The 16,818-nt window shown below is 38.4% G+C and overlaps 1 protein-coding gene across 23 annotated transcripts in view; it reads left to right on the top strand.

Moving 5' to 3' along the window:
• Nucleotides 1-16,818, top strand: part of MLIP (muscular LMNA interacting protein) — a 283,518-nt gene that overhangs the window by 31,854 nt on the left and 234,846 nt on the right. Inside the window, exon 1 of one of the 23 annotated variants that reach the window (XM_082347144.1) lies at nt 13,400-13,457. The exons of the other annotated variants lie outside the window; for them this stretch is intronic. Within the exon in view, the coding sequence (XP_082203270.1) occupies nt 13,455-13,457 (3 nt within the window). The 5' untranslated portion in view covers nt 13,400-13,454. Of the gene's footprint in view, nt 1-13,399; nt 13,458-16,818 lie in introns of those variants that run through there. 23 annotated transcript variants of the gene reach the window in all.

The raw sequence follows: 16,818 nt of genomic DNA, 5'->3' as shown, positions 1-16,818 counted from the left end.
TAGTGGTTGTCAGTGGGGATGATGATGGGGGGTGCATTACAGGGGTTGGGGGTGGGAGGCAAAAACTACTGGGTGTAAGGCAGGTTCAACATGGGGAATGTAGCCAATATTTTGTAATAACTGTAAATGGAAACTGATGTTTAAAAATTGTATAACTTTTTAAAAATTAAAAAATAAATAAAAAATCTAAAAAAAAGAGAGAGAAACAATTCACCCTTCCTTTGCCTTTTTGTCCTACTGGGGCTCTCAAAGGATTGGATGATGTCTGTTCAGAGTGGTGTGGACAGATTTTCTTTCCTCAGTCATGGGATTCAAATGCTAATCTCCTCCAAAAATATCCTCACAGACACACCCAGAAATAATGTTTTACCAGCTACCTGGACATTCCTTAGCCCAGTTTTGCTGGCACATAAAGCTAACCATCATAATCAACCTCATCCTCATCCTCATCATTCCTTAACTCGCTTAGCAAGTAGGGAAGGGACCATGAATAGGAAAGGAGCATGAAATATAACAGGGGACAAGGTGCCATCTGGAAAGATTTAGAGCCGGTTATGTGGGTTCAGTGCAAACTGTAGGCAGAGGTCTTGAGACTCAGAGATTTTTCTCCCCAGGTGCTCTGAGATCTCTGCCAGTGGAACCCCCCCTCCCACACAACCCTTTTCCTACAACACCCCTAAACCTTTAGACCCAGTGCTGCTTCCTTCGAGTTCCCCCTCAAGTCAGAAGAGTAGGAACAAAGACCCCCAAATACTTTGTGTAGCCTAATGCTGTCTCCTTTAAGTTAGACATGTTTAGAAAATGTCTTAATTTTATCTTAAAAAGGAAATGTGAATTTTGCATTTTTTACCCCATGATAGTTTTGTATTTGTTTTACAGGAAAAATGATGTTTTCAATGAATAAGAACCAGTTTTTACCTATCTCTCTGGTGGCTAGTTAAAATGTAATGAATTGAAAAACTCAATTTTGAGGAACTGAGCTGAACTGAAAAAGCTCAGCCCAGTATGCCAGTTTCAACAGCCACATAATCCTCTTCTTGGTGTTTGGGTTTATTCCAGGTGTTTTTATTCTTGCCCACCCTCAACCCTCTCTAAGGAAAGCTGCTCCACCTACAACCCTATAATTCTCTGTGCCAAGTATATTCTCCACTCACCTCCATGTACAGTTAACTGAATCAGGAGACCCAGCCACCCACAGCCAGTACAGAGAAAGATACCTAGCCCAGAGATGGACTGAACTCTCTCTTAGGGTCAGGGAATAAGATGCCAGTCAGTGATAAGTTATCAGGTAGAAGGAAATGGGGGAGTTACATGGGAGAGCAAAACTGAGCAAATAGCAAAGTCCAGAGTCTCAACTAATACTTAGGAAGTATTTCAAGTGATCCAAATGCTAAAGACGTCATTATACAAAATTTAGCATGGCAACAGTGTGCGGAATGAATGAGAACAAAGAGAAGCAGGAAGCTAGACAAGCCTCACTTAACCCACAATTGTGAGGTGAAGGTGACCTGGAATGGGGTATTGGCCATGGAACAGAGGAGATTCAGATGTATGGGAAGTGGTGTGTTTTGCTGCTTTATGTTAAAAAGTTACCAAAGAGATGACTTTAGTGCTTCTTTCCTCCTTTGCAGGCAGAGTAGAATTCAAATTTCTTGGACTTTTAAAAAAGAACACTGACGTTATCTCTCTATTGTTAGTACAGATTCAGGGATTCACAGAAAACACAGTCAACCGTCTGGTCATTTTGAGTATTTAGTCCTTAAATTTGAGAAATGTGACAATTACCTTGGTCCGTGGTTCCTGGTTCAAGAATGAAAAGCCACAATTCATTTTAAAAGCTGCCACAATTCTGTAGGAGTGGGTGGAAATGGAAGGCCAGGCAGCCACCCTGCACTGCCTTGCTTTGTGCTGTCATCTGCAAACGTGATGAGTGCTCTTGGTGGGACGTGGAATTGCTGTCTGTGCCTGTGAGAGTCCATTTGCTCTGGCCCAAATGGGACACTCTGTGTCCCAGGATCTCTCAATACTGTTTAAAATACACACCTCGGTTCTTTTTTCTTTTGAAAAGCTGCAGTGTTTAGGAAGTATTTCAAGCCAATGGGCATGTGCTCATTATTGTTTGAGTATGTAGGTCAACCATGTGGCTGCTTTTGCCAATTTTTAGGTGTTTGAAAGCAGTCTTTTCCAGTGGTGGCAGGCCTTTTTTTTTTTTTTTGCAATATAATATGATTTCAAAAGAAGACTTTAAAATTTAAAATTCATTCTAAAACCATTAATTTGTTTGTTTTTGGTATTTTATTTATTTTTTCTTTGTACGTTTCTTGTTTTTTCAAATTGAAATATAGTTGATTTAAAATGTTTCAGGTGTACAGCAAAGTGATTCAGTTATATTATATATATATATATATATATATATATATTCTTTTTCAGATTCTTTTCCATTATAGGTTATTATCAGATATAAATATAGTTCCTTGGGCTATACAGTAGGTCTTGTTGTTTATTTTATATACAGTAGTGTGTATCTCTTAATCCCAAATTCCCAATTTACCCCTCCTCCCCTTTCCCCTTCGGTAATCATGAGAAAACCATTAATTAATTTGGACTTCCACTGTGAAGACTTTGGGGGTTATTGGGTCAGTGAAATCAATGCTACGAGTATTAGAATAAAATAGCAAGAGCTGACCAACGGAAAGGACTCAGGGAACCAAGGATTTCTGCTTTGAAAAGCTCCTTTAAAAGTTCTTCTCCAGGGTATATGCCCAGTAGTGGGATTGCTGGGTCATATAGTAGTTCTATTTTTAGCTTTTTAAGGAACTTCCATACTGTTCTCCACAGTAGCTGTATCAATTTACATTCCCACCAACAGTGCAAGAGGGTTCCCTTTTCTCCACACCCTCTCCAGCATTTATTGTTTGTAGATTTTTTGATGATGGCCATTCTGAGCCTGTGTGAGGTATTACCTCATTGTAGTTTTGATTTGCATTTCTCTAACAATTAGTGATGTTGTGCATCTTTTCATGTGCCTCTTGGCCATCTGTATGTCATAATTCAAAGGGTCACATGTACCCCAGTGTTCATTGCAGCACTGTTTACAATAACCAGGACATGGAAGCAACCTAAAAGTCCATCAACAGATGAATGGATAGAGAAGATGTGGTGCATATATATAATGGAATATTACTCAGCCATGGAAAGGAATGAAATTGGGTCATTTGTAGAGGTGTGGATGGACCTAGAGTCAGTCATGCAGAGTGAAGTAAGTTAGAAAGAGAAAAACAAATATCGTATATTAATGCATAGATGTGGAATCTAGAAAAGTGGTACAGATGAACCTATTTGCAGGGCAGGAATAGAGACGCAGGTGTAGAGAACAGATCTGAGGACATGGAGGTGGGGGAAGGGGAGGTGGGGATGAATTGGGAGATTAGATTTGACATAAATACACTACCATGTGTAAAATAGATAAATAGTGGGAACCTGCTGTGTAGCACAGGGAGCTCAGCTCGGTGCTCTGTGATGACCTAGATGGGTGGGATGGGGTTGGGGAGGGAGGTCCAAGAGGAAGGGGATATAGGTATACATAAAGCTGATTCACTTCATTGTACAGCAGAAGCTAACACAACATTGTAAAGCAATTGTAGTCTAATAAAAAAAAAAAAAGTTCTTCTCCAGCATGGCTTAGGTGCATCAACTTTCCTCCCACCTGCAATAGACAAGTGTGGAATAAAATTTCATATTGAGTTTGTATATCGGGAAATAGTTCATGAGATCATACACTGTGTTTGACATGTAGGGAATTCTAAATTTTTATTTTAAAATGTTATATTTATCTTAAACTTAGTTATTTTAAACTTGGCTTCAAATTGTGGAATTATAGAAATTAGAAATTCATGAGGCGTAGTGGCTCTGTGTGCCCAGCCGAGTTTGGAGAGCCTTAAACTTCTCAAGGAATAGGCTCATGGCAAAAATATAAATTTGATTTCCCTGTGAATCAGCATGACCTATTTTATTACACAGGTGAGTTGCTATGGATGTTGAGAGAGTAACAGCACACTTGACAGAGACCTCTAATTTTTCATTTCTTTACCATCAGCTGTATTTTGTGGCAGGCTCTCTCTAGGCAAGATTATGAAGTGGGGTATTTTTATCCTCCTCTCTCTTTGACCAACCCAGTCATTAGTGGCTATATTTCTCTTCCATCTAGTATCTTCAGAAACTCATATCTCCTCTTTACCAAGAATCCATCAATATACACTTTCCACAAATGTTGAATAACCTAATTTATATTAACACTAAATGTTCACCAATTAAAGACTATTCTTAAGGCATAGTTCTTTTTTTTGATTATTATTTCTAATGGTAAGAAAACATTACCTTTTTTCTCCTTCCTGTAATTTAACACATTTTCATTGTAGAATACATAGAAAGTAGTTGAACAACAACAACAAAAATTCCATGATCGTATTTCTCCAAGACTATTTCTGCTAATTTTGTTATACATTCTTCATATAACAAAATGAAATCATCCTTGTGCAAATTTTAAACTGTCTCTTTTCTCTTAATTTATGATGATTTTTTATATCTTTAAACATGCTGATAAGTCATATTTAGTATTTCCATGGCTTGTATTATATGACTGTACCCTAAATTACTTAAACAATCCACTATTATTTGACATTAAAATTGTGTCCATTACTTTGCTTTTATAAGTTGTTGAAATTAACATCCTTTTACCTATTTCTTCAAATGCAATCATGATCATAGGGGGAAAAACCTTGGATATGATACCTCATTGCCAGTGAACCAGGGACAGAGAAATTTCTTGCCCCTTGAAATCATATCCCCTCATTCAGGATTTTTTTCTGCTTGCTGCTGAGGATAGCCTTGTTTGTTAGCACTCAAAAATGAACAAAAACTGAGCTAATTTGGCACTTACTGAGGGAGAAAAGTAATAGCAAATAGTTGAAAGTTTGGAAGTGCTTTATGTTAGATTGAAAACACAAAAAAGTGAATTATTTGACCTACAGTACACCCAATTAACTATGATGTTTGGAAATACTACAATAAAACTGAGTTCACAGCATTTGGAATTCAATGCAGAGCCTTTCACATGAAAGTTACTCATGGTTGAAATAGTCATGATTCTCAACTGATTTCTCCTAAACTGTGAATCTTGATCAGTGTCAAAGTTACAGGGCAGGTGGGTCAGAAAGAGCTTGAAACAGGTGTTGGGGAACTGACCACGAGAAAAGGCCAGCGCATGGAAAGGAATGTTACACGGGCAAAATTTGTGAGATTGGACACATCATCAGCTACGAAGGAGGGAGATGGAGGATGGGTACTAGGAGCTTGGAGGCAGGAGGATGGTCCTGCCATTTGTTGAGGAGGAACAAGGTGTGTGGATATAGACAAATTCCACAGCAGGCTTTGAGCCTGGGCTTCTGCCAATGAAACCATGTGAAGATATCCCAGTGGAGAACTGGAAACACAAAATTAGAGTTAGAATAGTAAGTGCACACAATTCATAGTTTTAACCAGAAGAAGGAATAAGTGCCTATAGAGAAAGGATCCCAGGACTTCCCTGGCAGTCAAGTGGTTAGGACTCAGTGCTTCCCCTGCAGGGCGCACAGGTTCAAAACCTTGTCTGGGAACTAAGATCTCACAAGCTACCTGGAGCGGCCAAAAAAAAAAAAAAAACCCAAAAGACCACCAAAGAAAAAAACAAAAAAGGAGACAAAGGATCCCTACATTTGAAGAGTGAAGTGAAAACTATGATGGTAGAGAGTTAGCAGGCAGGGGAGTGGGAGGGGGCAGTGTCAGGAGGAGCCCAGGAATGATGCAGCTTTGGGGACAGATGAGGATTGAAAACCACTGACCCGTGACTTAGTGTCACTGTTGAACTTCAGCTAAGGTGTTCCAAATGAATGGGTGTAGAAGCCAGAGAATAATGAAAAAAAAAAAAAAAAATAACAATGACAAGAAGAAAATGTAGCGCGTGCTAAGAATTTACCCTGCCACAGCTACTGGGCTGAGCACATCATTTAATCTTCTCAGCAGCATCTGGGATATAGAAGTTTTCATTGCCCACCTTTTGAAGAAGCTTAGCTCATTATTGAAGAAGGAGAGAGATGGTAATGTGGAAGAGAGGTACATCCAGATTGGGGCACTGAAGGAGGAGCCCTCCCCAGGGTTGAAGGGGAAGTTGTGTTTTGCCTCAGTCAGTCGCCATAGGCGATGGAGTGCATTCTTAATATTCTGATGAGTTGCATGGGCATCACCGTATTTGTCTCCCAAACTCTTTTGAGATTTTGAGAATTCTGAAAGCCTATTGAAGACAGGAAGTTCTCCTGGCGTTATTTCCCTAATACTACTTTGATACACCTTTCACGTGAACTCTTATGGATCCAGGGCTGCCCTGTTTACAAACATACCCTGAATTTTCAGGTTTCTGTACTCATGCCATTGACCACCTCGGAAGCTTTTTTTTCACCATATCCCCAACTCAGGCTTCAGAAATCCAACCCTTCAGCAAAGCAAGGTGAAAGTCCATTTTTCCCAGAAAGTTTCCCCAAGTCCTTCAGGAGGTATTGATCTCCATCCCTTCTGTGACCATCTCTCCACTCCTCTTCCCCTGACAACCACACCCAGGCTCCTCCGTGGACCCAGTGCTGTCTAATTGCTACAGAGTATTAACATTTGAAGTTATACATAGTTAATATTTGAAGTTATTTAATAGTTAATACATAGCATTAATATTTGAAGAGCTGTATCCTGAAGTATGGTTTAGTCATCTTTGTTTTGCTTGTGATACATTGTATAGTGCTTTTCCAGTGCTTGAGATCAATGTGTGCTCTTTGTATTAAATTGTATACCTATCTATACAATTTAATGAGAGCTTACTGTGGACTAGGCATTATGCCACTCATTTTACATGTTTAAAAAAAATTTTTTTTTTATTGAAGTATAGTTGATTTACAATTTTGTGTTAGTTTCAGGTGTACAGTAAAGTGATGCAGTTATATCTATCTATTTATCTATCTACCTTTTCAGATTCTCTTCAATTATAGGTTATTACAAGATATTGAACATAGTTCCTGCGCTATACAGTAGGTCTTTGTCATTTATTTTACATGTGTTTTTGGTTGCTGATAACAGAAATCCAAGTCAACATGCTTTTAATATAAAGGACTCTATTAGTTGGTATAACTAAGAAGACCACGTGTATATGGACTTCAGGCACAGCTGAATCCAGGAGTTCAAATGACGTGTCCAGTGCTCTGACTCTCTCTATCACCTCGCTGTTCTGCCTTTCTCTCTGTCCATCTCCTGGCTTCTCTGTGTTGGCTTCACTCTTAGGTAGGCTCATGTGATACCATGACAAAGATGGATGGTGACAGTCTCAAGCTGGAAAATTATGAGTAAGGACTCTAACTTGTCAGGTGTAGATCATAGGCATAACCCTTTGCCCAATCACTGGGTCCTGGGGAAGAAATATATGGTCTTCCTAGGCTGTGATGAATGTAAAACTGGGTGGCCGTGGGGCAACTGTGATAAATAGCCTTACAGGAGCAATGAAGTGGAATAAGAGGTACAAGAACCATGGAGTCAGGGAAGTGTATTAAACTCCTATCAAAATCATGAGTCTTGGGGCAGAAGAAAACTTAAAGTTCATCTATTTATTGTTCAACCATCCACTGAGAATATCTATATTCTTTCTGAAACTCTGGCAAAAATAGATTTAGGTAATGTTTAAAAACACTGATTTTAGAGAATTAATTAGCATTTTTGTTTTTAAAAGACACAGAGGTCTATTTTTATTTTATACAAAGTTACTGAAACAGTAAATAGTTATCTACATAAGATGGATAAACATAGTAATGTTTACATAATGTGCTAAAAATCCCTTGAGTTATAATGACAAGTCTTACCACACATTCAAGAGTGTTCTCCTCTTTCTGTCTCTTTAGAGAGAAATTATAAGGGAAAATTTATTCTTCTTGAAATGGGGAAAGTGATGGTCCAAGAGAGAAAAATGAGAAAACACGGTGACACATTTTAAGTGAATAATTCTAGAATGAGAGAATAAATTAGGTTGCAGAGTTGAATCTTTCCTGGGTTCTAAAGTGACTCTGACACCTACTTCACAGAAAAATGAATAGAATTGCAAATGAGGACTCATATTCATATGCTGGTCTACTTAGATTGAAGAGGTATTGTAAGAGGAAGGTATGTGGATTGGGGGCTTGTTGGCTCCAAAGTACCTGAGTAACTTATACAATGGTCAACTTAGAGCATCCTTTACTGCAGAGAATGGGATGGGTGCTCCAGTGAGTGCTTTGCCTGAATTATCTTCTCACAAAGGTGAGAACTTTTATCAGCCCCACTTTACAACGCAAGGACCTTTGACTGAGAGCAATAATAATGTGCCAAGGTCACAGGCCAAGAAAGTGGCCTTATCAGGTCTTGAACCCAGGTCTGCTTGGCTCTGGGCCCATATCCTGGAGCACCACCCTGTTATCTGGAGGGTTGAACCACGTGGAATTGCCATTTTTGTGGTTCAAAACAGATATCAGCTATTTTTTTTTTTTTTAAGATTTTTTTTGATGTGGACCATTTTTTAATTTATTCATTTGTTTATTTATGGCTGTGTTGGGTCTTCGTTTCTGTGCGAGGGCTTTCTCTAGTTGTGGCAAGCGGGGGCCACTCTCCATCGCGGTGCGCGGGTCTCTCACTATCGCGGCCTCTCTTGTTGCGGAGCACAGGCTCCAGACGCGCAGGCTCAGTAATTGTGGCCTACGGGCCCAGTTGCTCCGCGGCATGTGGGATCCCCCCAGACCAGGGCTCGAACCCGTGTCCGCTGAATTGGCAGGCAGACTCTCAACCACTGCGCCACCAGGGAAGCCCCATATCAGCTATTTTATGAGATAAAAGAATGTGCATGGCACTGGAAGTTTTGAATGTTAAAAAGATGATCTTTATATTTTTCTACACTTAAAAATCTCATGTGAGAATCGTGAGCATTAACGATGTCTCCTCTTCCATGGTTAAGAGAAAAAAAAATATTCTTTTCTCCTAATTTGCGTGCTAGGTGAATACAATATAAAGTTGGAATTAGTAGTCTTACTTACCATAGGCAGAAACTTGTGCAAAATCTCGTTATAAAGTTCAAGTGACATGATATTATTTTCTTGAATTACTATAGCAGGTGATCATGAAATAAAAATGGAAGAAAGTAATGCCAAATTGCAGGATGCTCTCATGACTAGTTTTGTGACTGTGGGCAAGTAAATGAACTTAATTCAGACACAATAATCTAATATATTTTATAGAGTGATTGTAAAAATTAAATTAGAAATTGCAAGTAAAGGGCTTAGCACAGTGCCTCGCTGAATAAATATTCCCTGCTAGTATTACTTTCATTTTATTTACAGATTCTTAAGTGGGTATTTGAGAATGGTATCCATCTGGGATATTCTGAGATGGCTTGCTGATGCAAGTTCACTAGTGGCTAAGATAATAAATGATACAGGAATCACTTGATATGAAGACCGTGTAAGCACTTCCAGCCTGTTTAAGCCTTGGCTCTGCTATCTTAGCTTATGGTGCTGTTTATGACCAACGCTTATTTCAGAGTTTAAATTTTATTTAAAGGAAAGCATCCAACATTGTTATCCGAGCTGTGTGAGAGAAATTTAACCTCGTACAATTTAGTGATGTTCTGGAGTGTCGCTTATCTCCAAGTTTGCTCTTTCTCACTAAAAGACCAAAGGGGCAGAGGTTCTTGGCAGCCACGTCAACTTGTTAAAAGGCGCCCTCTCCTTCCCTTGCTGAAAGGCTCTCCTCTATCAGTGCTCTCACAAGAATTTACATCCCACAGTGAGTCACACAGTCAGTTCTGTGCTTCCTGGCAGGCAGCTTAGCGTCAAATTCTGCAACTATTCTTAGCTGCTCCACACCCTGTAATGGAAGATACTGGATGAACTTGCAAATAACACATTGTACTGATGACAAACAGGGTGGTTGGGTCAGATTGAGTTCCCAAGTCTCTGCTTTCCTTGGTGTATTAGGGACAGTGGAACAAACCAAGGAGACGAATCTTCTTGTGATTTCAGGACTGTGTCAGATACAGCACCATGGGGTGGAGTGAGCACTGAACAAAAACACACTTCTTCACAATTCTCTGATTTCCACACTGTTCCCAATCTATAATCAGGACTAAAGTAAAGATATCAAAACGGTTACAATCTGTATGTCACTTGCAAATCTCATTGTGATCGTGAATGGTTTAGAAGTAGTGACTTTGCTTTTGAATGGTAAGTAAAACATTTTATCATCATGTGCACCAAAAAGATAACATTCCCCCCACCCGCCCCCCCCACCCCCCTCACTGGCAGCTTGGCCATTAAAGTAATGCGTATGTATAAAGTGCCTTTTCTCTAATCAGATAATTCTTCCCTCCTTTCCCTGGCCATTTTCTCAAGAAGCCAGACCTCTCCTAAAGTAGAAGAAATGCACATATATTCATTATAGTTCTTCTCTAGTTGTATAATCATTATCTTTTATATGTCAGTTTCCTGAGTACACATTTTTATCCATGTGGTCCTAGTGCATAACATCATGCCAGACACATAGCAAGTATTGTACATCAATATGAATATATGTGTATGTATATTGAAAATGGGATCATATTATGTGTGTTCATTCACAATCTGACTTTCAAAATCTAACAAACATAATGGAAAATTTACATGCCATAGAATATAGAAATATACATTTTGATATATTTTATTTTGTAGAAGAATTATAATTTATTTACCCACTCCTCTCTTATTGGACTGGTTTGTAATGATTAAACCAACTAAAATCAATTAAACCAATTAAAATTGTTCATAATTATTAGGAAAAGGTACATAGCAATGTGTTTTTATTTAATCTCTCTTCACTCATTAATTTAGGAATCTTTACTGATTGCCAGCTCCATGCCAGGTACTGTTTAAAGTTAGGAATATCAGAGCAAACCAACATTTTAGCGAGAATAAAGAGATAATAAACAAAATAAATAGGAAAAATATATAATGTGGAATCAACTGATCACTTATGATCTGCTACTTTTCTTAATGAATGTGACACATGAAAAATGATCAGTAAATATATATTGAATATTTAATAATTTATAATAATATTTATATAATATATATATAATGTTCAGATGTGATCAGTGCTATGGAGAAAGATTACACAAAGAGTACTGGAGGGAAATTAAAAATAGAGTGACAGGGGCTTCCCTGGTGGCACAGTGGTTGAGAATCTGCCTGCTAATGCAGGGGACACGGGTTCGAGCCCTGGTCTGGGAAGATCCCACGTGCCGCGGAGCAACTAGGCCCGTGAGCCACAACTACGGAGCCTGCGCGTCTGGAGCCTGTGCTCCGCAACAAGAGAGACCGCGATAGTGAGAGGCCCGCGCACTGCGATGAAGAGTGGCCCCCTCTTGCCACAACTAAGGAAAGCCCTCGCACAGAAACGAAGACCCAACACAGCCAAAAAAAAAAAAATAATAATAATTAATTAATTAAAAAAAAAAATAGAGTGACAGGCCTGAGCAGGCGACACCTGAAGGAGAGGAGCCCTGCTGAGCTCCTCAAGGGCTGGGATCTTGTCTCCTGGCTCATCCTTATGTGAGATCCCTGCCCACGTGGAGCTTAGACTTTAAGGTCTAACATTATCTGGGTTATTTCTAAGTTGTGAGATTCAGGACAATTTTTGCGTTGTATATATATGTATATATACTATTACATATAAATAATAAAATATATATATTTAAATATTTTCAAACTTTTCTACAATAACCATGTACCATGTCTATAATAAGAAAAATGACCTCTTCACTTTAAAATACTTGCTTCCATGATTTTGTGAGCGTATCACGTGGTGGCACCAGCCCTGATGAGAAGCCACCTGCCCCCTCAGCCTGATGCACTTGAACTGTTGTTGAATTAAGCCCCATCATTCATCAAGCACAAAGGCAATCCTTTTTTTGGCTCTAAATGCAAGGCTTTGCATTTGCATCTTTAAGTTCTGGCCCTAAGTTGAGCAAGTTTGGGAAATTGGAAGATTCCACTGAAAATCTGAAAGAGGACGCCCTGTACAGCAGCTTGAACGCGAAAGGTCAGGCAGACCTTTGGGAGCGATTTTGAGAGGTTTTTGCTCATCTCTCCATCTTCTTTCCCTACTTAGAGAAGATGCTGCTCTTCCTCTTTGTCAGAGGTCATTCTGCTCCCTGCACCTTTGATAGAGTGCTCTGTGAATGATGCTCCAGGGAATACTTGCTGAAGTAAACAATGGGAGGCCCAGGAGCCAGGGCCCTGTTCTGCTTCCAAGAGAATGCTTACTGAAAAAGCCCTGATCTTCTATATGCAGAAAAATGCTAAAACCCATCTCTGAAAGCTTATCAGCAAGAATGCCTTTATTGCTACAGCTATTGTCTAATTGGATGTAAAATTCATAGTTGTTTTTTTTTTTTTTTTCATAGTTGTTTTTAGTGAAACTTTTCTCTTACAGAGTGAAGAAGAAAGTTACAAAGTACTTTCAACTGAAGGAAGGCAGAAAGAAAAGAATTTGCTTAGCAGTCTGTAATATTAGTTTTATTCACTCCTGGCATTTGCATAGAAGCTGATCTATTCCAAAGCATTTTTACATCTCTCCTGTGATTTTCACAATGCTCTAAGGTGGGAGCGTTATTTTCATACCTGCTTGAGAATGAGAAAACTAAGACACAGAAAAGATAAGAAAATAGCCCAAGGGCATAAGGTTAACATTTACTGAGTACTACCTGTGTCAGGCAGAATTCTAAGTACTTTATATATTTGCTCATTTATTTGCACCTTCCAGTGGCCCAGATAATTTTGGTATTGTTTTCATCCTAATTTTTTGGACTAAGAAATGAGGCACTGAGAAATTAAATGACTCACTCAAGGACATGCACAGCTAGTTAGTAGCAGAGATGGCATTTACCCCTGCAGAACCCTAGTTCTAATCCGGAACACTGAAAGCCCTATTCAGTACAGCTGTGCCACTGGGTAGATGGGAGACTCAGGCTGTGATTGTGGAATCTGAACCCTGGGAGGTCTCTAAGTTGAATAGTTGCAGTCCTGGTATGAGTGCTGCCTTGGGGTGCAGAAGGAAGGCAAATTAATCTTGGATTATTTTTTACTACAGTGAGCTCACAACAAAATGTATTCCTAGCAATTCTATTACATTCTGTTGTCCATACAGAATAATAACTTAATAAAATACCTGTGAATTTGCATTCATGGGGATGGTAGTCACTTTTTAGGCAGCAGGACCTGTGTTCTTAGGAAACGTTGAGTATACAAATCTTCTCAAACTATCTTTTTTCCTGCAGGAATCTCTTTAGGACACCTGTGACAAATACTGCTTGATCATGTCCAGTCATGGCAAGTCCCTTAATGTTCTGAGGCAGTTTGGTCTATTTGGGGAAAATTAATTGTTGGGAACTTCTTTAAATAAAAAAAAAAAAATATATATATATATATATAGTGTTAGTTTCAGGTGTATAGCAAAGTGGTTCAGTTATACGTATACATATATCCATTCTTTTTCAGATTCTTTTTCCATATAGGTTATTACAGAATTTTGAGTAAAGTTCCCTGTGTTATACAGTAGGTCCTTGTTGTTTATTTTATATATAGTAGAGTGTATATGTTAATCTCAAACCTCTAATTTATCACCCCCACATATATATTTTAGATCAAATCTATGTCCTGACTGCAATAAAATATTTTGCTTTGAGGATTTCAAGATGCAGTATGTGAACTCTGCAGTTAAGTAGAGCTCCAGTTTTATCAAGAGAATGCAGGAGACGTTTCCGAACTGTTTGGGATAGGGACGTGAAAATAGAGACCACATGTTTAACAAACATATTAATAGTTATTAACAGAAGAGAAAAATCTAACCTGTAATAATACACTGTACTAACTTCCTTAGGGTCTCCCACTTTACCTCTGAAACTTTCATTGTAAAGCTAGGTTGTATTAGTCAGACTAATATAAGCAAATAAGTTTGGATTAGAGGCTAGGAACAAAAAAGAATGTACAGTGTGTGTGAAGATATTGTGTGTGTGTGTGCGTGCACGTGTATGTATGTGTTTTAAGAGGACGGAAAGAGAAAAATGTAGAAAAATTAATTGGGCAAATTAATTGAAAGGCTCGATTTATAATTAGGGCTTTCAGTTCAAATGTTGGAACTTCGAATACTAAAATTCAATTTATTAACTAATTATCAAGCATTATCCAGGTGGCAGACTTCATGTTAGGTACTGAGGAGACAGTGGTAAAAGCACAGATCCGGTCTCTGCCTTTAGAGCATTGTGTGTGCTTGTGCCTGTTCCTGCCAAGGGCATGAGTGGGACTGAAATGTGGGCAGAATTGCACTGGATAAGCTGGCATCTGGGTGCCTGGGGAGAGGGGACGTTTATCTAACCAGCCCAGACCTGCTGTCTGGGCTTATGGCCAACTGCCTGCCTTTATAGGGCTTACATTCTAATAAGAAATGCAGTCTTTAAACACATAACTATGTAATTAGTATTACTAAAAGGAAGCATGAGACACAAAACTCTTTAATTTAGGTCAAAAGGTCAGGAAAAGCCTCCTTGAGAACATGACCTTTAAGATGAGCCCTGAAGAATGCTACTAAGAACAGAAGCCACACTGGTTAGATGAGAAGAATCAGTTCCTCTTACAAAAAGTTATTGGTGACATTGACCCCTCAAACAAATATCAAATATTGGCTCAACGACAGTTGTTGTAATTTGGTTAGTTGGGGTAGGAACCAAATGTCTAGGGGAGGATAAAGAGAGATAGAGGAGAAAAAGGAGGGTATACAGAGAAAGTTACATGGACATGAACTTAACCCCTTCATCCACTGCAGTAAATTGGAGCTTAAAGCTCTGTAGTTGAGCTTGGTTTCAATATCAACAACAACAACAAACAAGTCCATAAGAATAATGGGACATAATCAGTTAGAAGGTGATGTATTGGTTGGGTGTATTTTTTCAAGACAGGGAGAAAAGAGAGAGATGGAGATAGAATAAGAGAGAGAGAGAGAGAGAGAGAGAGGGAGAGAGGCTATGTTGACCACTGCATCTTCAAAGATATGACTCAGTGTGTTCACACATCTTGCTTTCTCTCCTCTTGCCTCTGTTCCTTTCAACTGGAATGTGCTGTTTTACCATTTTGGACGGAGTAAAAGATGGTGCATAGGCTTTGAATCAGCTTCAACTTCTGATCGAAGCCTTTCACTGGGGAATCTGGTATTTGGACAGTTATTAATAAAATGTTACTTGATTTGTCTTGGTGCATGTGGCTCCCTTGGAACTCCTTGAAGTTGAGGTGACTGACCAAACTCAGGCATTCCTATGTGTCTTGCCATAATACTATTAAAATACTGCTGCTAATTCCTGTTAATACCTCTTCTTTATTCTCAAAATTGAAATGAGACTAACATATAAGGAATAAAAATACTTGAGTAAATAGGAAATGAATTAAAGTTTGATGGCATTAATAAAACTTTGGAATGTGTCAGAAGGGAAAGACTCATCTGCAAATTTCTCATTTTACGGAAATGACATAAATATAAAGGTGCAAAGTCACATAGTTAGTGAGTGACTGACCCTGGATTCACCAGGGAATATTATTTTAAATATCCTGCTGACCGTAAATAACGAGTTACTATTATTGGCATGATTAAAGGCTAGCATTTCTTTTTTTTAAATTTTATTTTTTTTAATTTTTAAAAAACTTTATTCAAGTATAGTTGATTTACAATGTTGTGTTAATTTCTGCTGTACAGCAAAGTGACTCAGTTAAACATATGTATATATTTTCTTTTTCTTATTCTCTTCCATTATGGTTTATCACAGGGTATACCATAATGGAAGAGAATATGAAAAAGAAAATATATAATCACTCCATTAGTCTGATCAAATTTAGTTTCTTCTCTCCAATGGGTATTTTCTCATCTAGTTCTCAAAATATTTTGAACCTGGATTGAAAATGAGATCTATTTCATTCATAATGGGTATGCACTGATTTCTCCCAAAATTTTGTCCAAAAAGTAGACTTCTGTTGAAAGATTTTCAAGATTGTAAATGCAATGCTCTCGTATAACATTATTACACTCAATTTATAAATGGGGAGAATTAGTGCAGTGGAAAAGTGGAATTGACATATTCTATTGCTGTGTCTGGAGAAATCTTATGTAGTTTCAAATATTCCCCCAGAAATGCCTAGATACCTTCAGAGCCACTGAAATCTATAGTTATCTACTCTACTTTTAAAAGATGACCATATTATGTCTTAAATATATAACATTCTTGCCAAAATTCTAAAGTGCTTAAATGACATTTTCCTGAATCATAGTTATTTTAGCGACTCTTTCTTCTTAACGAGTTCAGTGGAGATGTAAGAAATCTTAGGGGACATGTTATTTACCTGTGTTGTTGTAATTTGACCTTTCGCTCTTAAAACCGATACTCCTAAGTGTCTCCAAAGGGCCAGGTCAGAGAAAACAGGAAGCACGTCAGCTGGATGCGAATGTTCGTCTGGTGCCGTGTTTAGTGATTCTGTGTGGAGGTCAAAGTTATAAGATGTGACTCCTACTTTACATCCTGACCTGAGCTGTGCTATCTCATTTATATGCCTCAGTCATTCAGCTAATACATATTTCAATAACGTTTAGGTATCTTTAGATGAAAGTAAAATCTAAGGAATGGGGGTGAGAAACGTTTTTGCTCTCAAG

This window comes from Balaenoptera borealis, assembly GCF_965194805.1.
Source record: "Balaenoptera borealis genome assembly, chromosome: 12".
NCBI lineage: Eukaryota > Metazoa > Chordata > Mammalia > Artiodactyla > Balaenopteridae > Balaenoptera > Balaenoptera borealis.
This window is presented reverse-complemented; position numbering and strand designations above follow the sequence as displayed.